Here is a 25,625-nt window from a genome sequence, read left to right on the forward strand (position 1 = left end):
GAAAATAGGGTCCCGCTTGTTTGGCCAGGAGAGCTGTTGAAAGTTTAGATCCCTAAATATTAAATTCATTTTTGCGTATTTTTCCATACCTTGAAATCTTTTTAACAAATCGAAAAATGTTTGTGCACAATTATAAAATTCATTTATCTAAAGATAAATCCATATAAAAATAATTTTTCTATTTATTAATATTTAATATTAATTTTAAATATTATGAATTAAAATATTATTATTTTGTTCAATAAAAGTCGAAAAAATATGAATTACAAATATTTATATTATTTTAAAGAATGCAATTTTTAATAACAAAATATAAAATTACAAAAAAATCAGTCATTTGGTTCTTAAGAAATCAACATTTAACTTTGTTCATAACTATAACTAAACTATAACACAGAAACAATTCGATCAAATTTGTCTCAAAAAAAAGCATACATAGCAGTTTTTACACTGATATATTTTTGTGTTTCATTTTGCAACTTAAAATATCTTCCGCACTAATTAATTAGCATTATTAATTATTATCAGCATCATTAAATATTCTTATAAATTTTTATTATTTAACATAAGACCCCCAAACCATTCAGATTGAGTCGTAGTATACTTGAATCATTTGATCCAAAGTTATTCAGATTACATAAAAATCATAAGCTAGAGATTCCTACTTTTTTCAGGCATGCATCAGAAGAGGTAAACTTCATACATTCTTTTACATGATGTGGTAGAGTGTCAGGTGTCTCTTTCTTTAACTTCTTTAAAGAGCAGAAAGCCTGGTGGAGACATAATTATGCATTAAATATACTACAATTCCAAAAATGAAACAAATTTCCTTTGGGGGATGTCTTTAAATTCTTCCCCCCTTGTCAGCAAAAAGCACATCCCATACTTATGTAAGAACTCGCATCACCCATACCACAGTAGTAATCTAATTTTAGGACTAAATTTAAAATAAATGATGTAACTCAGCATAAAACAAAATTTAAGTTTCAATTCATTTTATAAAATTTAATCTTCAATAATCTTTTGTGTTTTCCATTTGTCATTAAAAATCTTGACCTCAGAAACTGAGTCTCGAATATTAACATCATTCCAAAAGATACAGTTAATTGTTATTTTGATGAGGTAAACTACTTAAAACGTGTTTTGTCTAATCAAATAATACAAAGTCACCAACAATGAAGACAAAAATAATGATAAATTTAAAAAAATTAGAATCATTTTAACTTTTTAACTGGTATGTCTTTCAGTTCTGTACATGACTTTGTAGTATTGTTCAGTACTGATTCATTGATAATTAATTCACTTTGTAACGGAGAACAATTCAGCTAGTCCAATCTATCTAAAACAAGTATTTGTCTTCTTCTTTCATTCTTTTAAATATATTAAACCAGTAACAAACAATTCATTTTCTTTGTTACAGTAATCTGCACTTTTTCTTGTTTTAATAACAACAGAAATGAAAAAATTCTTACAATGCATAAAGCAAGGTTATTAACAAAAACTATCCCAAGTGGTAGATAAATGAGAGTTCTGTTAAAACTGTAAACTAATTGTAATAAGTTGTCCTTTAACTCTCCTTTTTAATAAATAAGTTTCTGATAAATATGTCAAAACTTACAAGTTATGAAAATGCAATTTTATATGTCAGCAAAAATATATATTTTTCACTCTTTTTATAAAAACCCATATCTACATATCATGAATTATTGAAATATACAACTCACATGAATTAAAAGTAAAATTAATAAACAACATGAAATGGAAATTTTTTGAAAATCAATGTGAAAGATGAACAAGACTAAAAATAAAAGGTGCATTTTTAAAAAAGTCCAAAAATTGTGTAAGAAACTCACTTGTTTATCTAAAGCTACAGCCCCAGATACATTGTGATGATTTGCTTCGACAGTTGTCACATTAAAATTGTAAGTTAAATTCAGAAATCTAGAAAGGTGACCAAGCCCAGACCCAATGTCAATGATATTTTTTAGATTAAAATTTGACAACATGATGTCAGTAACCTGTGAATAAAAAGTTATGAATTATTAAACATGATTGAAAAATTATACATTTATCTACGTATGTCTCTGATCTAAAGTGAAGGCTAAAACTATGAGTAGGCCGTGCAATAGAAAAATAATAAAAATTGAGATTCATATGTATTTGGCATATTTGTATAAGCTACACACTGCATAAAAATGTTTCTTTCAAAAATCAATTTTTTCTTTTATCAGTTTAGTAAAATAACATTTTAGCATTGATAGTATATGCAAGAGAAAGAAAAATATAGTAGAGCCACTTTTCCATCGTGAAACACTTATACTATTTTAAGTGTCTTTTAATTTAGTGTCACCACTTTTGACAAACTACAGAGTCAAATAACAATAATAATCTCTGCATATAAAATGACATATCCGGACTGTCTGATGCATCATTGCAGTCGCCTAAAATGTTCTTTTACTCTACTTAGTTGAAAGCAGCTGTCACCATGTTTGTTATTCAATTAACACAAAAATTTATAATTACATATGAAATTTAAATTTATAATTACTTTAATGATCCTTATATACATTAAGATGCATATAAGGATCATTAAAGTTACTTTTACAGTACAAGTTAAAGCAAGAATCTCATATATTTAGGATGCATACATACAATATTTCTTAAATAAATAAAATTATTTTGCTAATCAAACATACACACAGCACAGTAAGAATATTAATATGAATTTGAACAAAACCAAAGTGAACAGAAGTTGAATATCATAAAATTATTTCACGCAACTGACAGATTTATAGAAATCATATGATAACATAAATATCTTTATTATACAACTAAAATCATGCATGCATTTTATAACAGTTTGTATAAGCAGTCTGCCAAATTAATCTGACAAAAAGATTGAAATCCTTAGACAAATAATAGATATTTTTTATCATTAGGAAAATAGGATTGTAACTTAATTAGTATTTAATAGTTTAGTTAGTAATTATGAAGAAAAAAAACTATAAAGATGGACATAATACTTATTATTTATGAAGAATTCATAAGTTTTACTTACTTTTGCAATGCGGAAAATTTCATGTTGCTTTTTAGGTTTCACGTGTCTCCTACAAAAAGATGGGATTTTCTTATGTTGACAAGATTTACTATTAAATTCATCCACAGAAGAACTCCAATCATTATCTGAACCTTCAAAAAGAAATTATTTAACTTAACAAAAAATACTGCAAAATATATTTCAAAAAAATTAAAGCCTGACCTGAAAATAAGCAATTGATTTTACAGCTATAAAAGTTTCTTCAAAATTCTACTGAATATTCAGAAAGACATAAGCAGTGAGATTAAACAACAAAGCTAATTTGCATGTTTAATAAACAAGATAATCATTTTAACTGTCCAAAACTGATTTTGACCACTGGGGGAAAAAGTTTTAATCGTCCATAAGTGGTTTCAACCATCCCAGAAGGGTCAGAACTGTTAAAAATGATTTCAATTGGATTTTCTTTTTAGAAATAACTTAATGCAAAAAAAGGAAGAATGCTCTTAAAAAAGAATACACTAATAAGTTTAAGAGACTAATTAATAAAATATCCTTATAGAATAAGAAGGCCCAAAATAATCATATAATTGTGAAAGATGTGTCTATCAGTTGCAATTAAAAACATAAAAAATGAGTTCCTTTTATAAATTCCCATTATATCTGTTGTGTCAGTTCTTCATCAACAGGAAGATTATTTTCTAAGTTTGAAACAATCCCAATTAAATTACAAAACCATCTAAGTTCAAAGGCAACAGCAAAACTAATTAGCATAACTTCCACTTATTCTATAATTTTTAAAATTTCAGTGGTCAAAATGAATAGCAAGATGAATAAAAGCAATGGTTAAAACCCGAATGTTTAAAACTGATACAAAGCCTTTAATCAAATAAAAAAAAAAAAAATCAGTCTAGCAACAGCCAGCTGTCGGCCAAGAGGGAAATGGAGGCTCAGATTATTTGGAGACCAACGAGATGATAGTGGTCAACATGCTCTTCAGATCAGTTGGTACCAAAACTAGGTGGGCTTCCAACTGCCAAGAAAAACACTGGTTTGCAATAATAAAATTTCAGTGCCTCAACTAATGTGGTGAATAAAACTAAATATTACTGAAATAGAAACTTTGATTTTAAGCAAGCTAATTTTTACATTATCAACTTTACTATTTTTTATTAAATTTCACATAAATTGTACTTGATAAACAAAATTCTATATAACAATTTTTCTTTTTTTTGAAAAACTACTTGATTTAATTGCAAGTTACCGCTGCGGTTCTTTGGAAGACTAAAAAAATATATAATCCTATTTAAGAGCAAGAAGAAAACTGATTTGGACTGATAGAAAGCTCCCACATCAATTAAGTCTTCACAGCATTAAATTAACTATAAAAATTAAATAACTCTTTAACTAATCATTTGATTTGTAGACTCAGAATTAACAACATTTATATTTTCTTCATTTATGTTTGTGGTGATGGGTTCGCCGCTCATCGTAAAATCAAGTTTATTTCATTTTATTATCTGTTTGTCTTTAATCAATTGTGTTTTTACTTATTTTTGAAGTGAATTGAATTAAGAGTTCTGACGTCATCATATTCTTAGAATTGTATAAATACCAGCATGCATATGGCAGCTTGCCAGTATTTCTCCCATCACCTGCTGTGATAATGTTTCTTGTAATTCAAACCAACTTGTATATAATGTAAGTATGTTCAAAAAAATATTAGTATTACAAAGGAGCTATCTTCGCTTACTTCAATGGTGACCCAGACGTCTGACAATACAAGCAACTTTTATTTTTCATTTTTCCTGTTTTTGCTTCTTGTATTATTCTTGGATTAATAGGAAACTGCAACTATGGCGGAATCGTCTGCAGTAAAAATTCCCATCTTCAATATCTCTGATCCACACCTGTGGTTCCATATGGTCGAAGCAACTTTCCAGCTTGCGACACCAAAGCCGATTACAGAGAGCAAAACAAAGTTTAACTACTGCCTCGCCCACTTTACTCTCGAAGTAGCTGCATTTGTAAGGGACGTCATTATAACTCCTGAAGCAGACGATCCTTTCAAAAAGAAGAAATTATTGCATGCTGCGGGGAAACAAAGTCTCAGGAAATTCGACGTTTACTCTCCGGAGAGCAACTAGGAGATAGAAAGCCTAGCAAACTCTTGCACACTATGCAGAGAAGAGCTCAATCCCACAAAATCTCAGATTTTCTACTTTTGGAACTATTTCTAAATCAGCTACCGCAGCATGTTCAGTCGATATTGGTCGCAATCCCTTCACTGAACTCAACAAGAGCTGCTGAAATTGCTAATAAAGTAATGGAAGTGTCTACTTCAAGTGAAGTTAGCGAAGTCTCTTCAAACTAACAATGCACCTTTGAGCTTTTAGAAGAAGTTAAAGCACTGAGAAAAGAAGTAGCAGCATTGCAGAGATGCTGTAGGTCTCACAACCGGAACTATTCACAGTTTCGTAATCGCCAAAGCCAATCCTCATCTCCACATCGAAACTCCGAAATGTGTTTCTATCATCAAAAATTTAAATCGGATGCTAGAAAGTTTGTCAAACCCTGCATCTACCAGAAAAACCAAGAAAGGCGAGAGTAAGTGCGACTAACATCTTGCCTCCAACAAATTGTCGCCTTTTTGTGAGAGATAGACAATCTAACAAACAATTTCTAGTGGATACCGGAAGTGATTGCTCAATTATTCCAGCAAATAAAAAAGAAAAAACTCTTTCTCCGATACAGACCTTTAAAGCTGTGAACAATACCATTATAAAAGTATACGGTAAGAAATTGTTAACTTCAGACTTCGGTCTTAGACGAAAGTTTAATTTTCCATTTTATATTTGTGATATAACTAATCATATTATAGGTGCAGATTTTTTATACTATTTTAATCTAAAACCTAATATTAGAAAACGTTGTCTAAATGATATTAATGCTAATTTAAATTCTCATTATATTTTTAAAACTACTGACATTATTTCAATCAAAATTGTTTGTGGTGAAAATGATTATGAAAAATTGTTAAACGAATATCCTGAAATAACAAAACCTATTTGCTCAGACCAAATTGTTAAGCATAATGTTGTACATCATATAGAAACTTTTGGTTCACCAGTTTTTGCTAAACTTTGGCGTCTAGCGCCCGATAGTCTAAAAATAGTAAAAATGGAATTTCAACATATGTTAGATTTAGGCCACATGCGCCCATCCAAAAGTAATTTTTCATCACTTTTACATTTAGTTCCCAAGAAAAATAGTTTGGACTGGCGTCCAGTAGGTGATTATCGAGCTTCAAACGCTCAAACTGTCAAAGATAAATATCTAATTCCTAATATTATGGATTTTACTAGTGAACTACATGGAACTAAAATATTTTCTCACATTGATTTAATTTGAGCTTTCCATCAAATTCCTATAGCCCATGAAGATGTACATAAAACTGCAATAATAACTCCTTTTGGGCTATTCGAAAGTACTCTTATGCAATTCGGTCTTTTCAATGCAGCCAGTACTTTCCAACGCTTTATTGACGAAGTAACTAGAGGCTTGGAAGGCGTTTACGCTTTTCTAGATGATATATTAATAGCTTCCGAATCTCCCGAAGAGCATATAAAATATTTAAAATCACTTTTTGATAGACTGCAGTATTTTCGTTTAACAATAAATCCCTCTAAATGCTTACTTGGTCAGAATAGTTTACAATTTGTAGGTTTCAAAATTTCCGAAAAAGGTATTGAACCTTTAAATGATCGCGTTAATGCAATTCTAAATTTTCCAAAACCAAATATGATTACTCAATTACGTAGATTTCTAGGATTATTTAATTTTTATCGACGCTTTATTCCTAATGCAGCTCATATTTTATCACCTTTAACCAAGTTTTTAGAAGGACAATGAAATATTAAGAAATCTAACTAATCATCAAAAAAATCTGATTTACTGTTAGTTTGGACCGATACTTCAAACAAATCTTTTTCTGTTGCAAAACAAGCAATAGCCGATGCAACTCTTTTAAAATATCCTAAACCTGGTGCTAATTTAAGACTGTGGACTGGTGCGTCAGATTTCGAAATCGGCAGTTCTTTAATGCAATATCAAAATAATGAGTGGGAACCAAATGCATTTTTCTCAACAAAATTAAATAAAAGTCAACAAAATTGGTCAACATACGATCCCGATTATTGGCAATATATGCGTCAATAAAAAAAAATTCGTCACATGCTTGAAGGTAGAAGTTTTACTATTTTTACTGACCAAAAACCTCTAATTTATGTGTTTAAACAAAAACCTGAAAAATGTTCCCCGCCCCAATTCAGATATCTTGATTATATTTCTCAATTTTCAACTGATATTAAACACGTAAAAGGAAAATCTAATTCAATTGCTGATACTCTATCGTGAATAGAAATAAATGCAATTTCAAAACCTCCATTAATAGACTTTAAAAAACTAGAACAGGAACAAAATGAAGATTCAGAATTGAAAGAAATATTAAATTCAAATAATTCATCTTCAAAATTAGAAAAACATTACTTTTCTTTGGAAGATGTTAAACTAATATGTGATTTTTCAACTAAGTACCCTAGAAATCCAAAATTATACAGGCAAATTATTTTTGATAATTTACATTATTTTTCTCATCCTGGAATATATTCAACTACAAATTTAATTTCTAAACGATTTGTGTGGCCCAACATGAAAGTGTATATCAAAAAAAAAGTTTGTTCTTGTGAGAAATGAGAAATGTCAGCGAGCTAAAGTTTTCCAACACACTAAAGCTTCTCTTAACACATTTGCTCAACCCGATGCAAGATTTTCCCATATCCATCTGGATTTTATTGGCCCAATTCCTATTTCTGAAGGCAAGCAATACTGCCTTACAATAATAGATAGATTCACGAGATGGCCAGAAGTTATCCCTGCTACGGATATGACTGCCGAGACCACCGCAAAAGCACTTATTCACGGTTGGATCTCTAGATTTGGCACACCCATTACTATAACCACCGATCAAGGCCGAAATTTTGAATCAACTCTTTTTTGAAATATCACTAATATCTTAGGCAGTAACCACATCCATTCTACTTCATATCACGCGCAAAGTAATAGAATGATAGAACGATTTCATAGACAACTTAAAAGTTCTATAATAGCACAGGAAAATAATAAATGGACCGAAATTTTACCAATTGTTTTATTAGGTATTCGCACAGCTTTAAAAGCTGATATTAATGCAACTTGTGCACAACTTGTTTATGGTACTTCCTTACGTCTACCTTTGGATCTTTTAAACGCAAATTCTTTATCTCCACGAGTAACAGAAAATTATGTCACAAATTTAATGGCCGCAATGAGAAAATTAAGTCCTGTAGCAGCATCAGCACACAGTAAAAATAAGTTCTATATTAATCCTAATTTAAAATCTTGTTCTCATATATTTTTAAAAGTAGACAAAATTCGTCCTCCACTATCACCTGCATACACCGGACCTCACCAGGTAATTGAACGTTCTGATAAAACCTTTGTTATTGATTTTCATGGTAAGAAAATAACTGTCTCAATAGGTAGAATTAAACCAGCTTTTCAAATTTCTGAGAAATTAAAAATAAATACAATTCCAATGGTCGAAAAGCAATTATCTCCAACAAAGGAAGAAAAGCCAATTGTTACAAAATCTGGTCGCCGTGTGCATTTCTCAAAATATTTAGTTAAAGAGTATGTAATATAAAAGCGTCTAAATATTTTGTATCTATTAATTGTATTACAATTTCCAAGTTAAAAATTTTTTCCCAATTAAGACATATATTTCAATTTACTGCTTTGTATTTTATGATTGTTTTTAAACAATCATTATGGGTATCGTGACTTTGTCACGGGGGGGATACTGTGTGGTGATGGGTTCGTCGCTGATCGTAAAATCAAGTTTATTTCATTTTATTATCTGTTTGCCTTTAATCAATTGTGTTTTTACTTATTTTTGAAGTGAACTGAAGTAAGAGTTCTGACGTCATCATATTCTTAGAATTGTATAAATACCAGCACGCATATGGCAGCCTGCCAGTATTTCTTCCATCACCTGCTGTGATGATGTTTCTTGTAATCCAAACCAACTTGTATATAATGTAAATATGTTCAATAAAATATTAGTATTACAAAGGAGCTATCTTCGCTTACTTCATGTTACACAAATTAGCATAGTACAGTAGAGAACCATTTATCCGGTATCCAGATAACCGGGAAAAATTTTGCTCGATTTTCCCGCCATTTTAAACTAGAACGAAAAAAGCGGAAATTGGACTCATCCTTGAAGTTAAGTAGAGGAAAATGTAAGGAACGGGAAAAATTTTTTCCCCGTTTACCCAGAGAAACGTCATTTCCTCCGTGACCTTGAAGGCAGGGAAGGGAGGAATGTTTTATTTTTTCCTTTAGGCCGTCAATCAAACTCAAAGGTGTGGCATGCTGATTTCGTTTTCTGCTTGATTTACGAGGGGGGTGGGGAAAATGCATTGCATGCATATCAGTGAACAGAAAAAGAAAAGAGAAAAATATATTTATTTGACATCGACTAATAAAAATAAAATCTTATTCTTTTGAATAAATTCTCATTCTTTGGAAGTGCGGTATCAATTGCAAGTTTTTCTTGGTGTGGAATCACATCTGCTGTAATTAAAAATCTTGTTTTTATCAACAAAAAAAATAAAATAAAAGGAGAATTGTTTATTAATTTAAACATAGGATTATTTTATGAAGCAGATTGCAGTTTTGTTTTTCTGATTCCACTACGTTTGATTTTTTTTCTTTTTGCGATAAATTTCGCACTCAATAAATTAATGCTTTTTATTCATAAATTTTATCATTAGGTTTTTTTTTTTTAATTCCGTTGATCTAGCCTTGTTCCGATTTTTAATATTTATGCTACTGCTTTTTTTAACTATCGTTTCGGTTCGATAATTTTCAAGTGTTTTTATTTAGATTAATAAGTTTTCCTTTTATTTTATCGTTTCCCCCCGTATAATTAGGTATGAAATATATTGCGTTATTTAATCATTGGTTTTGTTTATATTATTTAATTTAGGAATTGTAATTATTTTTAAAAAATAAATATGAGAATTTTGTATTTTTTAAACTTTATTTCTTGTCTAAACTTTCAAATTTTTTAATTCTTTTAAATGTTATATTTCTACCATTTTTTTTCTTTTTAAAGTTAGGAGTACCTTTCTTTTTTCTCTTACTTTATGCATTACACTTTTTCCTTGCACTTCGGGTGCGATAAAGCATCGATTATCGACACTTTTTGGTCGATCCAGAAAACCGGGAAATTCAGATATCCGGGATAGCGATGGTCCCGAGCATCCCGGATAATTGGTTCTCTACTGTATAAGGAAATTAGTCTTACACTTTCCTCCAAATACAGATAAATGATAAAATGTAACATTTGCAATCTTGTAAATGTAACAAAAATGTAACATTTGCAATCAAAATGTTAGAGGTAACATCTAAACTTAGCAATATTGGCAAACATTGAGAGTTAGTTTGAGGATTGCTTAGTTATGTTGGATTAAAAACAGTAATGAAAACTTTGTTTTTCCTTCAAAGCTCTTGTTTAACACAAAAGTCAATTTTTTTACAAATAAAAATAGTCCAAAAAAGTCGGAAATGTGAAGCTTATAAAATAAAATAAAAAATAGCGTTAATACCTTTTTTTAAAATTGGAAGTGATATAGTCTCATATCAATGACAGACTGTTGCCATGCAAACATTTGTAAGCCAAAGAGTATCCTGATATAACTTATTGTATTTAAAAACAATATTTCAAAATAAATGAACGGAAAAGGATTTTGTAAGAAAAAAATTTAATTAATGGTAAGTTTTCAAAATCAGTTTCTATTTTTCTTTTTTTTAATTGAAATAAAGGAACATTAAAACAATTGTAAGGATAAGAAACTAATGTACTTCAGTACCCTGCAAGAAATGCAAAGTTCAAAAACTAGAATTATTTTTACAAATATTAAAAAAAATCAGCATTACTTACTAAATTCCTCTTGGATAATTGGGATTTTAGGATCCACTTTATATGTTTGAGTGAGAAAATTTAGTATGGCTTGAGGTGAAATAATTGATTTACGATATAACGATAAAGATGATATACAGGCTCTTATTGACAATAAACTTAATGGCCAAGGCTTCTGAGACCTAGAATGAGGATGATAAAAGATGCTGAACTGACAGTTATGAAGTCCGCACACAATAAGATTTAAAAAAGCATTAAGTCAAAATAAACAAAATTGTTCTCGGACCATTTCCAGCCAATGTTATTGTAAATTTTATATTTTTTATTTGAATTTAAAATTTTAATAAAAATAAGTATTGGATACTCTGTGGTCTCTAGATGAAAATTAATTTATAACTTTATATTTTACTGGGCAAGTATCTAATAAAGAATTAACACAACATTAGAGGTAATGTTAAGAAACAGTGTGCTAAAAAGCTAAAAATTTAGTTAATTTCTCAGTTGTTAAACAAGAATTTTCTTTCATTTAGAATGTGGCTGCAATAAATTTTTACACCAGAAATATTTGTGAATTACTACCAAATAAAATAACATCATTTCTACAACCAAATATGCATTATAATTGATATCTTTAAATATAAAGGTGTTTAATAAAGAGAATAACTTCTGTTTGTCTGTTATAGCAGCATTATTTTAATTAAAATTATTTTAAGAATTCCTTTCAATAAATGCAGGTTTCATAATGAAGTAAAGAAATCAACAAGAAAAAAAAATTTAAATAACCAGGACATTTTTGGAACCCAGACTACTTCTGAAAAAAGCAAACAAACTAGAAAAAAAGTTTCATCTGCTCTACTTCTGTATAATAAAGGTAAATTTTATGACAAAAACATAATAAAATATACTAGATATTTTTATTTCAGTAATAAATTATTTGGAATAAAAAATTACAACAATTTACAGCATAATTTTTTTAATGGAGAATGAACAAATACATGATGGTTAGAGATCAAAATATAGATAATTTTTATGGCATGAGTTCATTAAAAAAAAAATAGCCAATAACTATTAATATTTCCTCATATATATATTTAATTTAAATTTATAATCAAATTCAAGACATGCTTAATCTAAAAACTTTAAAGTAGGGTTTCAATAATCCTGAAGCAAAGACATAGTGGATATGACACTATGATGTGACAATTATAATGTCTCAATTCTATAATTACTGCACTGTTGATTGAAATATATTATTTTTTAAACCAGATGAAAGAAAGAAATCAGTTATTGGAAAGAAGAAAAAAAACGTTACTGCATTTGCTAAATAATAAACAAAAATGCAGATAAAATTTCAATACTTAACACTTTCTTCATATTTAAGAAACATAGCTAAATCTGAAGTTTCAGAGTTCTGTATAACATCATGCCAACTAGATGGTATTTTAGTCCACAATGATTCAACAAAATAATCCTAAAAAGAAAATTAATTGTTAAATAAAAACTGTAAACTATCAAGTTTTAACTTCACATAGCAAATATATTATCTTGTCTTTACACTAAACACTCCATAAAATAACCATCATGTTATCTTTTAAATATATCAAATATTTTTTAAAATGTCTTTATTAATTTACTGAATTTTTAAAGTATTTTGTTAAACGTCACACCGATTAATGTAAAGAATTCGATTTTTAAATTATTTGGAAGTAGTGGAAAACTATGTTTGTTCTGTCAATCGTTTTTTCATTTGCTCTTAAATATTGTATATATTTATATATTCAATTATAATTGCTCATATATGAGTTAAAATATTAAAATAGACTTGTAATAACTACCAAATTGTCTTATAAACAATAATAAAGAAGACCTCGATCATCCTGTAGTTAAAATGCATGAGCTATTCCATCAGAAATAGTGCTTCTAATCATGAAAAGAATTTTTTTTTTTAATATAATAAAAAAAAAAATTGGATTAACAAAATGGACATACAAATCAGAAATTTTTTTTAAAAAAAACCTTCAAAAATAAGAATTTATTCTATTACGCCAAATTTTATTTATTTGTTTGTTTGTTGAATTATTATAGACACTGTTTTCTCCAAAATTGTGTGATGGGGGAATGGCAAAACTGCACAGCAACTCCTTTAATCGACATATAGCGCGTTTACATTATAACGAAATTTATAATACATACTGCATTTTAAATTTTCCATTGTTTTTTACAACTTAATTAATAAATATTCTAAAGCCGATATGACTTATGACATAAGTGATTTCACTTCCTATTGATGAGACTTGGGTTCGAATTCCCATGTTATTTCATATACTGCTCTCGGTTTGCACTGACAACAGTTCCAACATACAATACCTCCATTTGGATCATGTGTGAGAATAATCTTGCCCTTGAGCTAACCATTTATATTATTTCATTGTAGAGTATTTTCATGTTGTTTTTTTGCTTGTTTTTTTCAAATGTAAAGCAAATGTGAGCTTGTATCAATTCTTATGTCCTCCATAAAAGTGAATTTGTCATAAAACTTTACCAATAAGTTCCCTTGTACTCTAAGTTCGGTTAAAAATAGCAAAACTACAGGTTCTAGTGTTAAAAGCAAAAATCTGCACGAATTAATCCAGAACTTAAATAAAGTAAACACCTTAAGTCTTGCAATAAATTAAACTTATTCAATTCTTTTGAAATTCTTTATTTACCTATTTTGGGTAAAATGTAAACTCTATTTATTTCGCAAGAATTTTGTATAAAATGAAAAAGAAAAATATTCTCATTTAATCATCTAGAATTGACTTATTTTTGTTTTGTAAATTTTAAATGTTTTAAAACTTAAAAAAATGCATTAAAAAAATTCTCAATTAAAATAAAAATTTAAGATTGTTATTTTTTTTCTTGGAATTTTTTTGCAACACGTATCAAAACTAGTTCAGTAAAATTTTAATACACTTTCCATAGGTCCAAATATTTATTCTTTAAACCAAAACTTCCTTTCGTATTTTTGCAAATGAAAGTACAGGGAAAGCTTGATATATCGAGATTCATATTGCGAGAAGTTTGATATTACGATACCTTCAAAACATTCATATTTAAGATACAAAAATTCTTTGTTTATAACAAGTTAAAAAAATATTTATATTAGCTTTCCGCAAAAGTGACAAAAATTCGTTTGAGGAAAAAGCATTTCCTTATAATTAAAATTAACAAAAGCATATCTTTTCATCATTTTAATTTAGTTTTCCCAAATATGCCAATGATGCCCGGTGACTGAGTGGCAATTAACGAAGCATATCTTTTCATCATTTTAATTTAGTTTTCCTAAATATGCCAATGATGCCCGGTGACTGAGTGGCAGCGCTTTGCGCACTCGTGCAACAGGTCCTGGGTTCGATCCTCAGGTCGGGCAAGCAGGGCCCCCGGGCACGGAAATGTTTTGGGCCCCTATTACTGTTTAAAATAGAACTAAAAAACTTCACATGCATAAAATTAAGCATTTTTAAGATATGCAATAATTTTAACAAAGTTAAATACATTTTTATCGCCCCAAAAACTCAATGCATATAAAATAAAGCATTTTTAAACTAGGCATAATTTTTCTTAAAAAAATGAGATGCTAACAAATTGCAATCCTCAAATAGTAAGTAATTTTCAAAACGAAGAAGCTAATTAAAATAAGTAAATTAAAAAGCATAGGGGTATTGTTTATTGTTTATTTATACCTCGTCCCGCCCTAAAAACTTTTTTGTATTTTATTTTGTAACCGTCGCTGAGCAGCCGACCCAATTTTTGGGTTTACGACTACCAATGTTCAATTCCGCAGCCTTGTAATTTTGAACCAATCCAGAAGACAAGGAAACTCCTGGATAGGAGTTTCCTTGACTTTCATACCCCCAGAGGTATGACTTGTTATGGGAACATGGAGGACTTTGTGATTCGACAGACTTAACGTGCATCAGTCACCATTTACTACACGGGGAGTTTTCGGCCGGTGGAGATCAAACCCACGAACTCTTATACATGGGCCCAGTGCCCTACCAACCAGGCTATCCCGGCCAAGGGTTAAACAATTTTTTCTTTTTCTATTATAACCGTCATTGAACAGCAGATCCATTTTTTGGGTTTACGACTTCTAATGTTCAACTCTGCAGCCTTTTACTTTTGAACTCAATATAGAAAACAAAGGAGCTCTTGTATCAAGTATCGGGAGAAAATTTGGCTTCGTGGAGTACTTTTTCAGTGGAACTAACCCGCATTTACATTACATGGAGATGAAGACCACAAGAGCCTCCCACGGTTAGTCTTACGGCAAAGGGACTCTAACCCATGATCCGTCTGCCACTAAGGATATTTCACGTCAGCACTGTGGTCTGTGCAAGCCGAATGCAGATTCGTATCGACCAGCCATTATTGAATTCGAACCCGGTTCACCTCATTGGAAGGCGAACGCTCTATCCCCTGAGCCAACGCGGCTAGGGTATAGCAGTTAAAAAAATTCAAAAGTTATGAATTGTTTCGTCAAACTATTAAAAAGTCAGTTATTATAATATTAATATTTAAACATCTTTCAATGCATATCAGACATAACCAGTTTAAAAGTTGCTGTCGTATGATTCGAAACACTTTCAATTATTACTTTAATTAACTATAAATACTGAACAGAGTTGGTTGTGAAGCATATTTAGTTGTTGTTGTAGTTCATTTACGTCACACTGGAGCTGCACAACGGGCTATTGGTGACGGTCTGGGAAAGATCCCTGGAGGATGATCCGAAAACATGCCATCACAATTTTGATCCTCTGATGAGGGGATGGCACCCCCGCTTCGGTAGCCCAATGACCTGCACGCGAAGTCGAGCACTTTACGGTAGAACAGTTTAACGAGGACCCATACCGCACATGCTCGGTCCCTACGCAGACTGATCCAAGTGGTTACCCACCCTCACACTGACCGTAGCCAGTGATGCTTGACTTCTGTGATCTCAAACATATTCAGAGACATTATCACTTAGGGAGTTGAGCACCTAAAAACTTCATTTTAACGAAGAAAAATAGATTTCGGCTGACTTTTTATTTTTCCGAGTGATAAACTATTCAAACTGTTGGTGTTTGCATGGTAATCAGTCACTATTCTTAGAAAAAAAAATGCGCACTTTTTACACTAGTATATATATCCCAGAAAGCATGCAACCTTACGGCTACCTTCTGTCGGAATTTTCTTCTTATTGTCGAACGAAAGTTTTTGTACTAAAAACCTTTTTTTAATAAGGCAAAAATATTTCAGTTTTTAAACCTTTCATCCTAAAAGGATTACAAATTATTTTTTAAGACTTTTTTTTTAAAAAATAAGTGTTGTCTCTTAAGTAAAATGGTCACTTAGGTCCATAATGACGGTTTAGTTGACGTCACACTAACGATAGGATCAAACTGCATTGCTCATTAAAATTTCATGACAAGGTGGATTTTAGCTGAGCATGCAAGACTTTGTGAAAAGAAAGGTTTAAGGGTATTTTCACCTTAAGACTAGCTTTACTAAAGGATTTTTTTCACGCTTGAAAACTCTTAAGTCAACCTCGATTTAAGGTTTTTATATAGAAGGTTGTTTTCAAAGGTTTTGGACCAGGGTAATGTGCTTAGAATAGAGCAGATTGCCACAGATCTCGTTTTAAGGTTAGAAGATTTACACGTAAGCCGCATAACCAACCTTTTCGGGTATACATTAAAAGGTTTTTGCTGAGTGAAAATAAACCATATTTTGCTATTTGGAATTTATTTTAAAAATTATATAATGCAAAGTTGTTTATTCTTAGTTGTTTTTTTAATATACAATTTATAAAAGGTAAGATTCTCAAGGGCCCCCTGAGTGCCTGGGGCCCCTGGGCACTGCCCGGGTGTGCCCATGCGTAAAGACGGTACTGCGGGCAAGGTTGACTCAGCCTTTCATCCCTTCAGTGGGTCGATAAATGAGTACCAAGCATGCTTGGAAACTAAACACAGGGGGTTCCCCGTTCGGCTGACCACCTGACCAGAACATCTGCTCCTGCACCCCAGAGCCCAAGCTCAAGAAAACTGAGATGGGCACAGTAGGCCTTGGCCCTCTATGGGCTGTCGCGCCACTGAGTTTATTTTAGTTTAGTTTTATTAATATTGAAAGTGAACATCATTTCACCTTATTTTCCTTTTCCAATCATAATCCTTAAAGTTATCCAAGCATATATATGTGAATAACCACCAGCTAAATTACCTCTCTATATAAAAATGAAAAAGATTTTTGCTATTATCAGAAATATTGACATATACTTGAAATGAATGTACCAGGGTTGGAGTTTTTGCCGGCAAAAAGGGTTTTTTGCCAGGACAGTGGCAAAAACCTGGTAAAAACCGGCAAAAACTGGTAAAAACCGGCAAAAACCAAATTATCTAAATTGCTGATTAAATATTATTACAAAATACTTGAAACAAATTTAAATCAATCATAAGGAATAATAATTTTGATACATTACATGAAAAAATTATTTTTAACATATTAACAATTAATATAAGGGTAATAATTTTTAAAAGATTGAAAGTTTTTGATCTCTTTTCATTTAAGAATCCTAAAATTAAAGTTTTTTTACAAATAAATAAATATTATTATTTGTATAATAATATTATTTATTATAAAAAATTATTATTTGTACAATAATTAACTACACATGTTGATAGGTATTTTATGCTTTAAATTATAGTTATATTAATTTAAAATAAGTTCATTTCACTGGAAAAAAGAGAATAATCACAAATTTTCCAATCAATAATGTTTTAAACTACTAAAATGATATATTATTACATTATCATTTAATTATGGAATAATAATTTTGTTAATTTTTTTGTAATTATTAATATTCATAGTATATATTTCAATTTTAGGAATAATTTTGTATCAAAAATGTGTTTTTGTTGTCCTCTCATCTTGGAAAATATAGGTTTTTGCCACTTTTTGCCAATTTGCTTGGCAAAAACCTGTTTTTGCCAGGACGGTTTTTACCGGTATTTACCATGGTTTTTTCCACCTGTGGCAAAATCTTGCCAACCCTGGAATGTACAGTACGCAAAAAAATAAATGGACCCACCGGAATAACTTTTTATCGAAAGCTCGGATCTTTATGTTCTAGGACTCATTCTTAATGGTTCGAGAGGGTATATAAAATTAATTAGTATATATAATTAGGGTACATAATATATAATTAATAAATAATAAATGTACTAATTAATTAGTGCAAATGATATTTTAAGCTAGGAAATCAGACATAAAAACGTACTTTCTCTGATTAAACATACCTTTTTTCATCAGATTCGGATTTCTGACCCCCAAAATATAGTAGCTTCAATCTAGAAACATCGTTTGAAAGTTTGGAATCTTTCATGTTAACTTTAGTTTTTGCGTATTTCACTATATCCCAAATTTTTTTAAGCGAATTGAAAAAGTTTTGCATACAATTCCAATCATATCAATCAATTCCAATTCATTTCTCTAAAGATAATTTCATACAAAAGTATAATTCTTATTATTACTTTAATTAATGAAAGTCGAAAAACTTTAGAAATGTAAGGTATGCAATTTTTTCAACATTTGAAAGAATGCAATTTTAAATGTCAAAATACAAAATTTAAGCAAAATTGGTCAAATAAATCCTGAGAAATAAAATAAAAAAAACTCGTATTTTTCGAAATTTGGTCCCCTAACTCTTTGATTTTTTGCGTCTATTTTTTGTGACTTAAAATTCATAACTATAAAAGCAAAAGCAACTGTGTGAAAGGCTATTCGTTGCAGGCGTATGCCAATATGTAAAAGGCTTCTACAGGACAAAACAGAAATCTTGGTGGAATCTGCTTTCAGCTCTGGAGTTTCTCGGACGCAAATTTAAAATTTGTTAATTGAAAAATCATTACAAATTTTAGCTATATTGTTTGAGTTTTATATTTTAAGCCGATAGACTCACTATTTTTCTCAAATGGAGAAATTAGCATTTTGCTGAACATAGATGTTCACTTTAAAAGCATCTTTTGAAAAGAAAAAGGAATCATAAGGAGAAATTTTAAAAGTCTCTATGTACTTATTTACAATATATTAACATCAAGTTCCATGCTAAAAACAGCTCTTTTTTAGTCCGTAAAATTATACTATGTAACAATTTTAAAAAAATCGAATTTTACAAATTATTTGGCATAACCATTTCGAAGTTCGTTCAAAACGAGGCATGATATCTTTAGATAGAATACGTGGATACAAAAAATTTACTTTTAACTTTAATTGCAAAACTTTTAAATAATTCAAAAGTCAATCAATGCATATAAAAATAACATTTTCATATCAAAATGTTCCTTAAATAGTTTGTTAAATGTGCATGAAATTTCAAGTTCTTATTATCAAATAATTTTTGCTTTATGAGAGTAAGAAGCGTAGAAATTTTTTGAAATAGCGGTGACTGCCGGAACTATTTTTCTTCATTACCGAAGTAATTTATAAGGTTACAGTGTGAGGTAAATTGCACCATACAGTAAAAAATACATCGATAACAGAAAAAAAATGAGATTTAAATTTACATTTAAATGAAACTGCACATAATGGTATCACTGTTAGTGAATTTAGATTCTTAGAGACACACTTGAAAAAAATGATGTGAGAAAAAAATGCTAAGTATAATATTTGTTTCAATTTAAATATTTTGAATTAATTTGTTTGAGCCTCCCTATCAGGGGAGACTTGACCCCTTGTCGGGCATAGTCTGCCATGAAGGAAAGGTAATAGTTGAACACTGCACTCACTCACATGCATAAACAAATTCAATTAAGTACATTAAAATTTAATAAATTTTCAAATTAAAATTTAAATATTCTTCATATTTATTCTTCAAAAGCTTTGAACAAAAAATATTGACAATGCTTGGTTATAATTAAACTTATTGCCACATATTTTTACATGATAAAGCATTCCTTCTTGTAGGCTAAGTGAGGGATTCATTAAAGATAATGCCCACAATTACATGACCATACGTAACACAAATGCAGGTTAGTTTGATCAAAAAGTCTTTGACAAAGGCAAATTTCTCCTTATACTTGCTCCAGGAGTTCCCTTGTCATCTGGATTGGGTTCAAAATTACATGACTACGGAGTTGAACATTAGTAGTTGTAAGCCCAAAATTGGGTTGGCTATTCAACTATGATTTTAAAATAATAATAAAAAAAAAAGAGATGAGCAAGAATGTAAAAGCAGACTTCAAATTCCCATATTAATCTGAAGCAAGGTGTACCTAAGCCGTCAATTGGAATCAAACTGTTGTCCTTCACAATTATAGATTCGTACCTTTAACCACTGAGACACCTTAGCTCATATTTACAGAATGAATCTAAAATAGAAATTTATATATTAGAGTTTAAAATTTTTATTAGTTTGATTTATTTTGATAGTTTATCCCCTTTAGTAATTACACTGCTGTTTTCAGAACTTCCGACTACAACATTGCTAAGATGATAAAAACCCAAACTATTATTTGAACTAGCAACGGAGATGAAGTACAATAACAGGAAAAAATATGGGGGATATTTCCGCACAATCCAACTACAATCGCCAGGTGCCAAATAGATTCTAAACTTGCAAATTTTCTTTAAAAAAAACATGTAGATTCTTGTTCGGGGGTGGTTACGAGTTATACCTTTCGAGTTGGTCCCTTTCTGTGATGCTTTTTTTAGTTTTTAGCGGGCCGCTGCTAGGAAGATTATTCTGCCACAGATCATGATACGGAAATCTCCCCGTAATAAAGAGCTGTCTATAAGAAGTCAGTATTTTTTTTTTTTTTAAATATCGTTGACCTCTTTTTCTCTTTATCATTAAATGTCCCACTTCAACATAGGGTTTTCCATCGCCAACTACGTATACATATTAATACATAATAAAGTACATAATTGCGAATGGCAAGTCATATCCTGCTTTAAGTAACTTTTATGCTCTATCTTATACCCCGTAAAACACGAGGCAACAACGGGGGGGAAAGTTTTAAAAAAAACAATCCATCTAAACATAATAATTTATTTAATAAATCATTATAAGTATGAAAAAGAAATATAAAAAATAAGTAACCAAAATGTATGCTTCTGTTAAGTACGACACTTCCTTCAAAAACGATATCAAAAGCTTGGTTTGTTGATGAATACCTTTCACCGAATTTTCATTGCATATTAAAATGTCTCTTTGATTAAAAGTGCAACTCATATTTAAAAGTTATATCAACAGGGCTGACGATCTATATTTATATTTATTTCCAGAAATTTCATAATTCAAAGAATATTGTGAGATATTTTATCCTTTATTCCTGTCTCTGAAATCCTCACTTTGCTAAATTTCCTCAACATCGTCGATTAATTGATTGTTGATACGTTGAGGTTGTATTTCTGTCCTTCGAACGAGTATCTCAGTTCATCTGCTAATGTGATCCTAAGAATTATGACTCAGTTTTGCGGTTAGAAAAGTTTTTTTTTAGGAAACTGCATTAATGGCGATCAAAATGGGCTGCAGGTGGCGTAGAGCAGAACTCTTTTCCTTTGGCAACACTTCACATGCTTTCCCCATTAGCGTGTGGAAAGTCATAGAGGAAGGAACTACGTTAGTTTCTCTCTTGATTTTCACATAGATTAAAATCTTTTAACTTAAAAAACTATATGGAACTGAAAACTGCATTAAACATAGCTCTAAAGAAAAGTATCATAGAAATTTTAAAAAATATTTTTATTAAATAAAAGGGAAAAATATTAGGAAAAGAGAAATTATCGTAGTACATTCCTATACAACTGAAAAGAGGAGGAGAGGGAAGGGAGAAGGGCTAAAGGCATGAAACCGGTCTCTCCCCAGATGGCGTATTCGAGTGTTGCGATCGCGAAAAGCGTCGTGAAAATTTTTAAAAATATTTTTTGACAGTTAAATATCAAAAACATTAAGGTAGGTACTTTATTTTATTTACGTCGCACTAGAGCTGCACAATGGGCTATTGGCGACGATCAGGGGAACATCCCTGAGGATGGCATAGAAATTTTGATCCTCTGCAGAGGAGATGGCTCCCCTGCTTTAGCAGCCCGATGAACTACGTGCGAAGTAGAGCACTTTACGGTAGAACCGGGCAGCCAGGGCGGATAACCCTATTGGCCATGACCTGGGGCCCCGAATGATTAGGGGCCACCTTAAAAAAAATTACTGACAAATATACGAGAAAAAAATTTAATCTAAGGGCCCCACGTACGCTTAATCCCCCTATGTGCGCAACCTCGGTCCCTACATACACTGATCGAAGTGGTCACCCATCCGCTTTCTGACCGAAGCTAGGGATGCTTGACTTCTGGGAACTGCGTCTTCATGATCAGTCCACTGTGAAACCAAAAAATATTAAGAAAAGGGAAAATATTGTAGTATGTTCCAATACAATTAAGCAAAGGATCAAGACATGGAACCGGTCGTCTCCCCAGATGACGCATTCAAGCACTGCGATCGTGAATCGTCGAAAATACTTTTTTTTCTAATTTCCACGATGCGTTTTTTCAGAACTATGTTCAATATAGTTTCCAGTACATATACTTTTCCAAACTTAAAAGTTTTTATCTATTTTAAAATCAAGACAGAAACTAATGTATTTCCTTCAATCACAACGCTCGAATACACCATCTGGGAAGAAGACCGGTTCCATGTTTTTTTCCCTTTTCAGTTGAATATTAATGTACTACTACGATATTCTCCCATTTCTTAATATTTTTCGTATTTAATTGTTACAAATATTTTTTGAAATTTCCATGTCGCCTTCTTTTAGAACTATGCTTAATGCGGTTTTCAGTTCCATGTAGTTTCCTAACTTAAAAGATTTTAATCTTTTTGAAAATCAAGACAGAAACTAATGTACTCTCCGCACGTCGATGTTAAGGCAGGCGAAAAATACTGATTTTATTTCTGGTGCTGTCACCTTGTAACCATTATATAAAATGAATTTGAAAAAAAAAATAATATATAGGAAATCTGCTTTTAAAGTGGCTTGTATGTTAGATTTTTCTAACTTTTTTTGAGAAGACTATATGTGTAAAGATAGAAAGGATTTTTTTTTTCTAATTTAAAATTGTAAATTAATTCTTACTAACAGTAAAGTTTTAAAATGACTAATATGCAATTTAAATCATTGTAATACTTAGTACAATATTTTTTCCAACCGTATTATACGTATAGAGAAATGAATATAAAATTATATTCATTTTAATAAAATTCTAATTTTTAAAATTAAAACTTTTGTATGTGTCAATAGTAAACAAATAAACGATATTAAAATAACGATTTAATTGTGAGTGTATATATATATATATATATGATCGGTAGCAGATGAGCTCTTGCTACAAACCTGTTTGCGGCCCAGACACACTGGACCTGAACCCTTCAGTTACGGTCTGGGGAGCACTCTCGTGGTTATTCTACACACCCTGACTGCAAATTTTTACTTCAACCTGTTTTGTTTCCATTCATGAGCAACATTCAAGGTGTTATTTTCCAACGGGATATGCTAGCTCTCACACTGCTGTTGAAATCCAACAGACGTACAGAATGTCGACATGTTGTATTGGCCTGTTAGATCACCAGATCTTTCACCAATCGAACACGTATGGCACATCATTGGACGACAATTATTTCTGTATTGACTGACCCTATGCAACAGGCATGGAACTCCATCCCACAAAATGACATACTGCATCTGTATGACACAATACATGCATTCAAAATTCCGGTAACTACAACAGTTATTAATGTACCAATACTTCATATTTGAAATGGTTCTTCTCTTAATTGATGTAACCAGTGATCTTGAAGCTTTAATCAATTAAATATGTTACTCAGACAAACGCATTGCCGAAATTTCTTTACTCTACAATAATTTTTTCTTGGTGTTAGGATTTTTTTTCTCCTCCATTAGTGTATATGCAATATACAGGGTGGCCACTCTCCAGATCAAAAAAAATTCCCTGAGTTTTCCAGACTTTCCAGAATAAATTTCTAAAATTCCAGATACCACAACGCAACATTAACGAGACTTCATAAATTTATTAGCTATACAACAATATACAGAGTAAATAAAACATATATATATATATATATACAGCTGTGTTGCTTTTAAAATGCGTTGTGTGAATTTCTTTTACAAATGTGGATACACATTTACAAGATTTGATGACACATTAAAATGAGAAAAAAGTGTAAATGTTCTCTGATAAAACAGGTGTAAAAAGTTAGGCATTTCTAGCACCAAAAAATATATATTAATACACATATTTTTGCTAAAAATATAGATTATTGAAATAGCAGCCATAAAATTTACATATAAAAAAATAACTGCTGTATACTCAACCATAAAAATAAACTTAAAAATTAATAATAGTTTATAAAAATTATAAAAATAAAAATCTACATTTCAAGGAATTTTAGAAACTTTATTTTGTATAAAATAAAAAGTTGTTATATAAATAGCTTAGTACACAAATTGATCAACTCCATCAAACTAAAAATTTTGAATTGAGATCAAAATTACTTGTGAAATAAATTATCAATAAATTAAAAGCCAAAAATATTTAGTCATATAATGTTGTTCATTTATATTATCTGGGAAACTTATTTTAAATATAAATATAAAAAATATACTACCTATATATATATATTAATATATTCTTTGACACTTAAGTTTGAGATGTTTTAAAAAGTGGAGTTAATCAAATTATACAGTATAAATAGCTCAACAAGTGAATAATTGAAAGCTTTTAAAAATTAAATTCTTATAGCTTTTAATTGTTCATCTATATTAAAGAAGTTTCTAAATAAAAATCAGCCGTTAATTTTTGTTTTTTAGCATGCAATTCTTTTTTTAATTTTTCATTTTGCCTCTTTTCTAACATAACTTTATTTTTTTCTTCTGCTGCCTCCTTCCTTTTTTCTAATACTTCAATATAACATGGGTGAGACTGTTTTCCGTAGTTTATCATGGATTTCGTCACAGTTATATTGTTAACATCACCAGCATCCATAACACCATCATGAATTTGCCTTAGAGCAACTAAACTATCTTCATGTTCATCTTTTATTAAACAATCTGAATTAATAGAAAAGCCCCTTTCTATAAAAGCACTTCGTGTGACAATATGAGGAGAAGCTTAACAAAGGAACGTAAATTTTCTGGTGCATTGCAAACTTCAAATAGAGAGAAGAAAACATTATCCAGTCGTTTTTCCCTCTTCTCAAATTGCTCCATTTCTTTCTTAACTAGAGGATTCCGAATGAACGTTTTGTAACTATCTTTCACACAGTCAGTCTTGATACCTGATATCCAATTGCTAGATACCAACATGGAAAGGCAAGATGAAAGCCGTTTTTCAGCAATTGCTGTATTTAAAATTACACCAGGATCAAGACAATATAGCCCCCTTGTTAATTGGAATTCAAAAGGTGATCTTTCTAAAATCTTTTCACAGAACTTTTTATAAGCAATTGCACATTCTTTTGTAAAT

The 25,625-nt window shown here is 30.4% G+C and overlaps 1 protein-coding gene across 7 annotated transcripts in view; it reads right to left on the bottom strand.

Annotated features, from left to right (window-relative positions):
- The window catches only part of LOC107446553 (methyltransferase-like protein 25B), a 65,714-nt gene extending 43,809 nt beyond the window's left edge, over positions 1–21,905 (bottom strand). Inside the window, exons 1-6 of one of the 7 annotated variants that reach the window (XM_071184369.2) lie at positions 21,187–21,905; positions 12,422–12,534; positions 11,085–11,245; positions 3,059–3,189; positions 1,854–2,018; positions 666–770 (exon numbers count right to left, since the gene is read on the bottom strand). In XM_071184369.2, coding sequence (XP_071040470.2) covers positions 666–770; positions 1,854–2,018; positions 3,059–3,189; positions 11,085–11,245; positions 12,422–12,534; positions 21,187–21,318 — 807 coding nt within the window. In that variant the 5' untranslated portion in view covers positions 21,319–21,905. Of the gene's footprint in view, positions 1–665; positions 771–1,853; positions 2,019–3,058; positions 3,190–11,084; positions 11,246–12,421; positions 12,535–18,385; positions 18,412–20,359; positions 20,451–21,186 lie in introns of those variants that run through there. The other 6 variants (XM_071184373.2, XM_071184371.2, XM_071184374.2 and 3 more) reach the window with 6 other exon arrangements.
- Positions 21,906–25,625: the final 3,720 nt, after the last annotated feature.

The sequence above is a fragment of the Parasteatoda tepidariorum genome, chromosome 10 (assembly GCF_982258835.1).
Source record: "Parasteatoda tepidariorum strain Cologne lab strain chromosome 10, Ptep-v5.0, whole genome shotgun sequence".
Classification (NCBI taxonomy): Eukaryota; Metazoa; Arthropoda; class Arachnida; order Araneae; family Theridiidae; genus Parasteatoda; species Parasteatoda tepidariorum.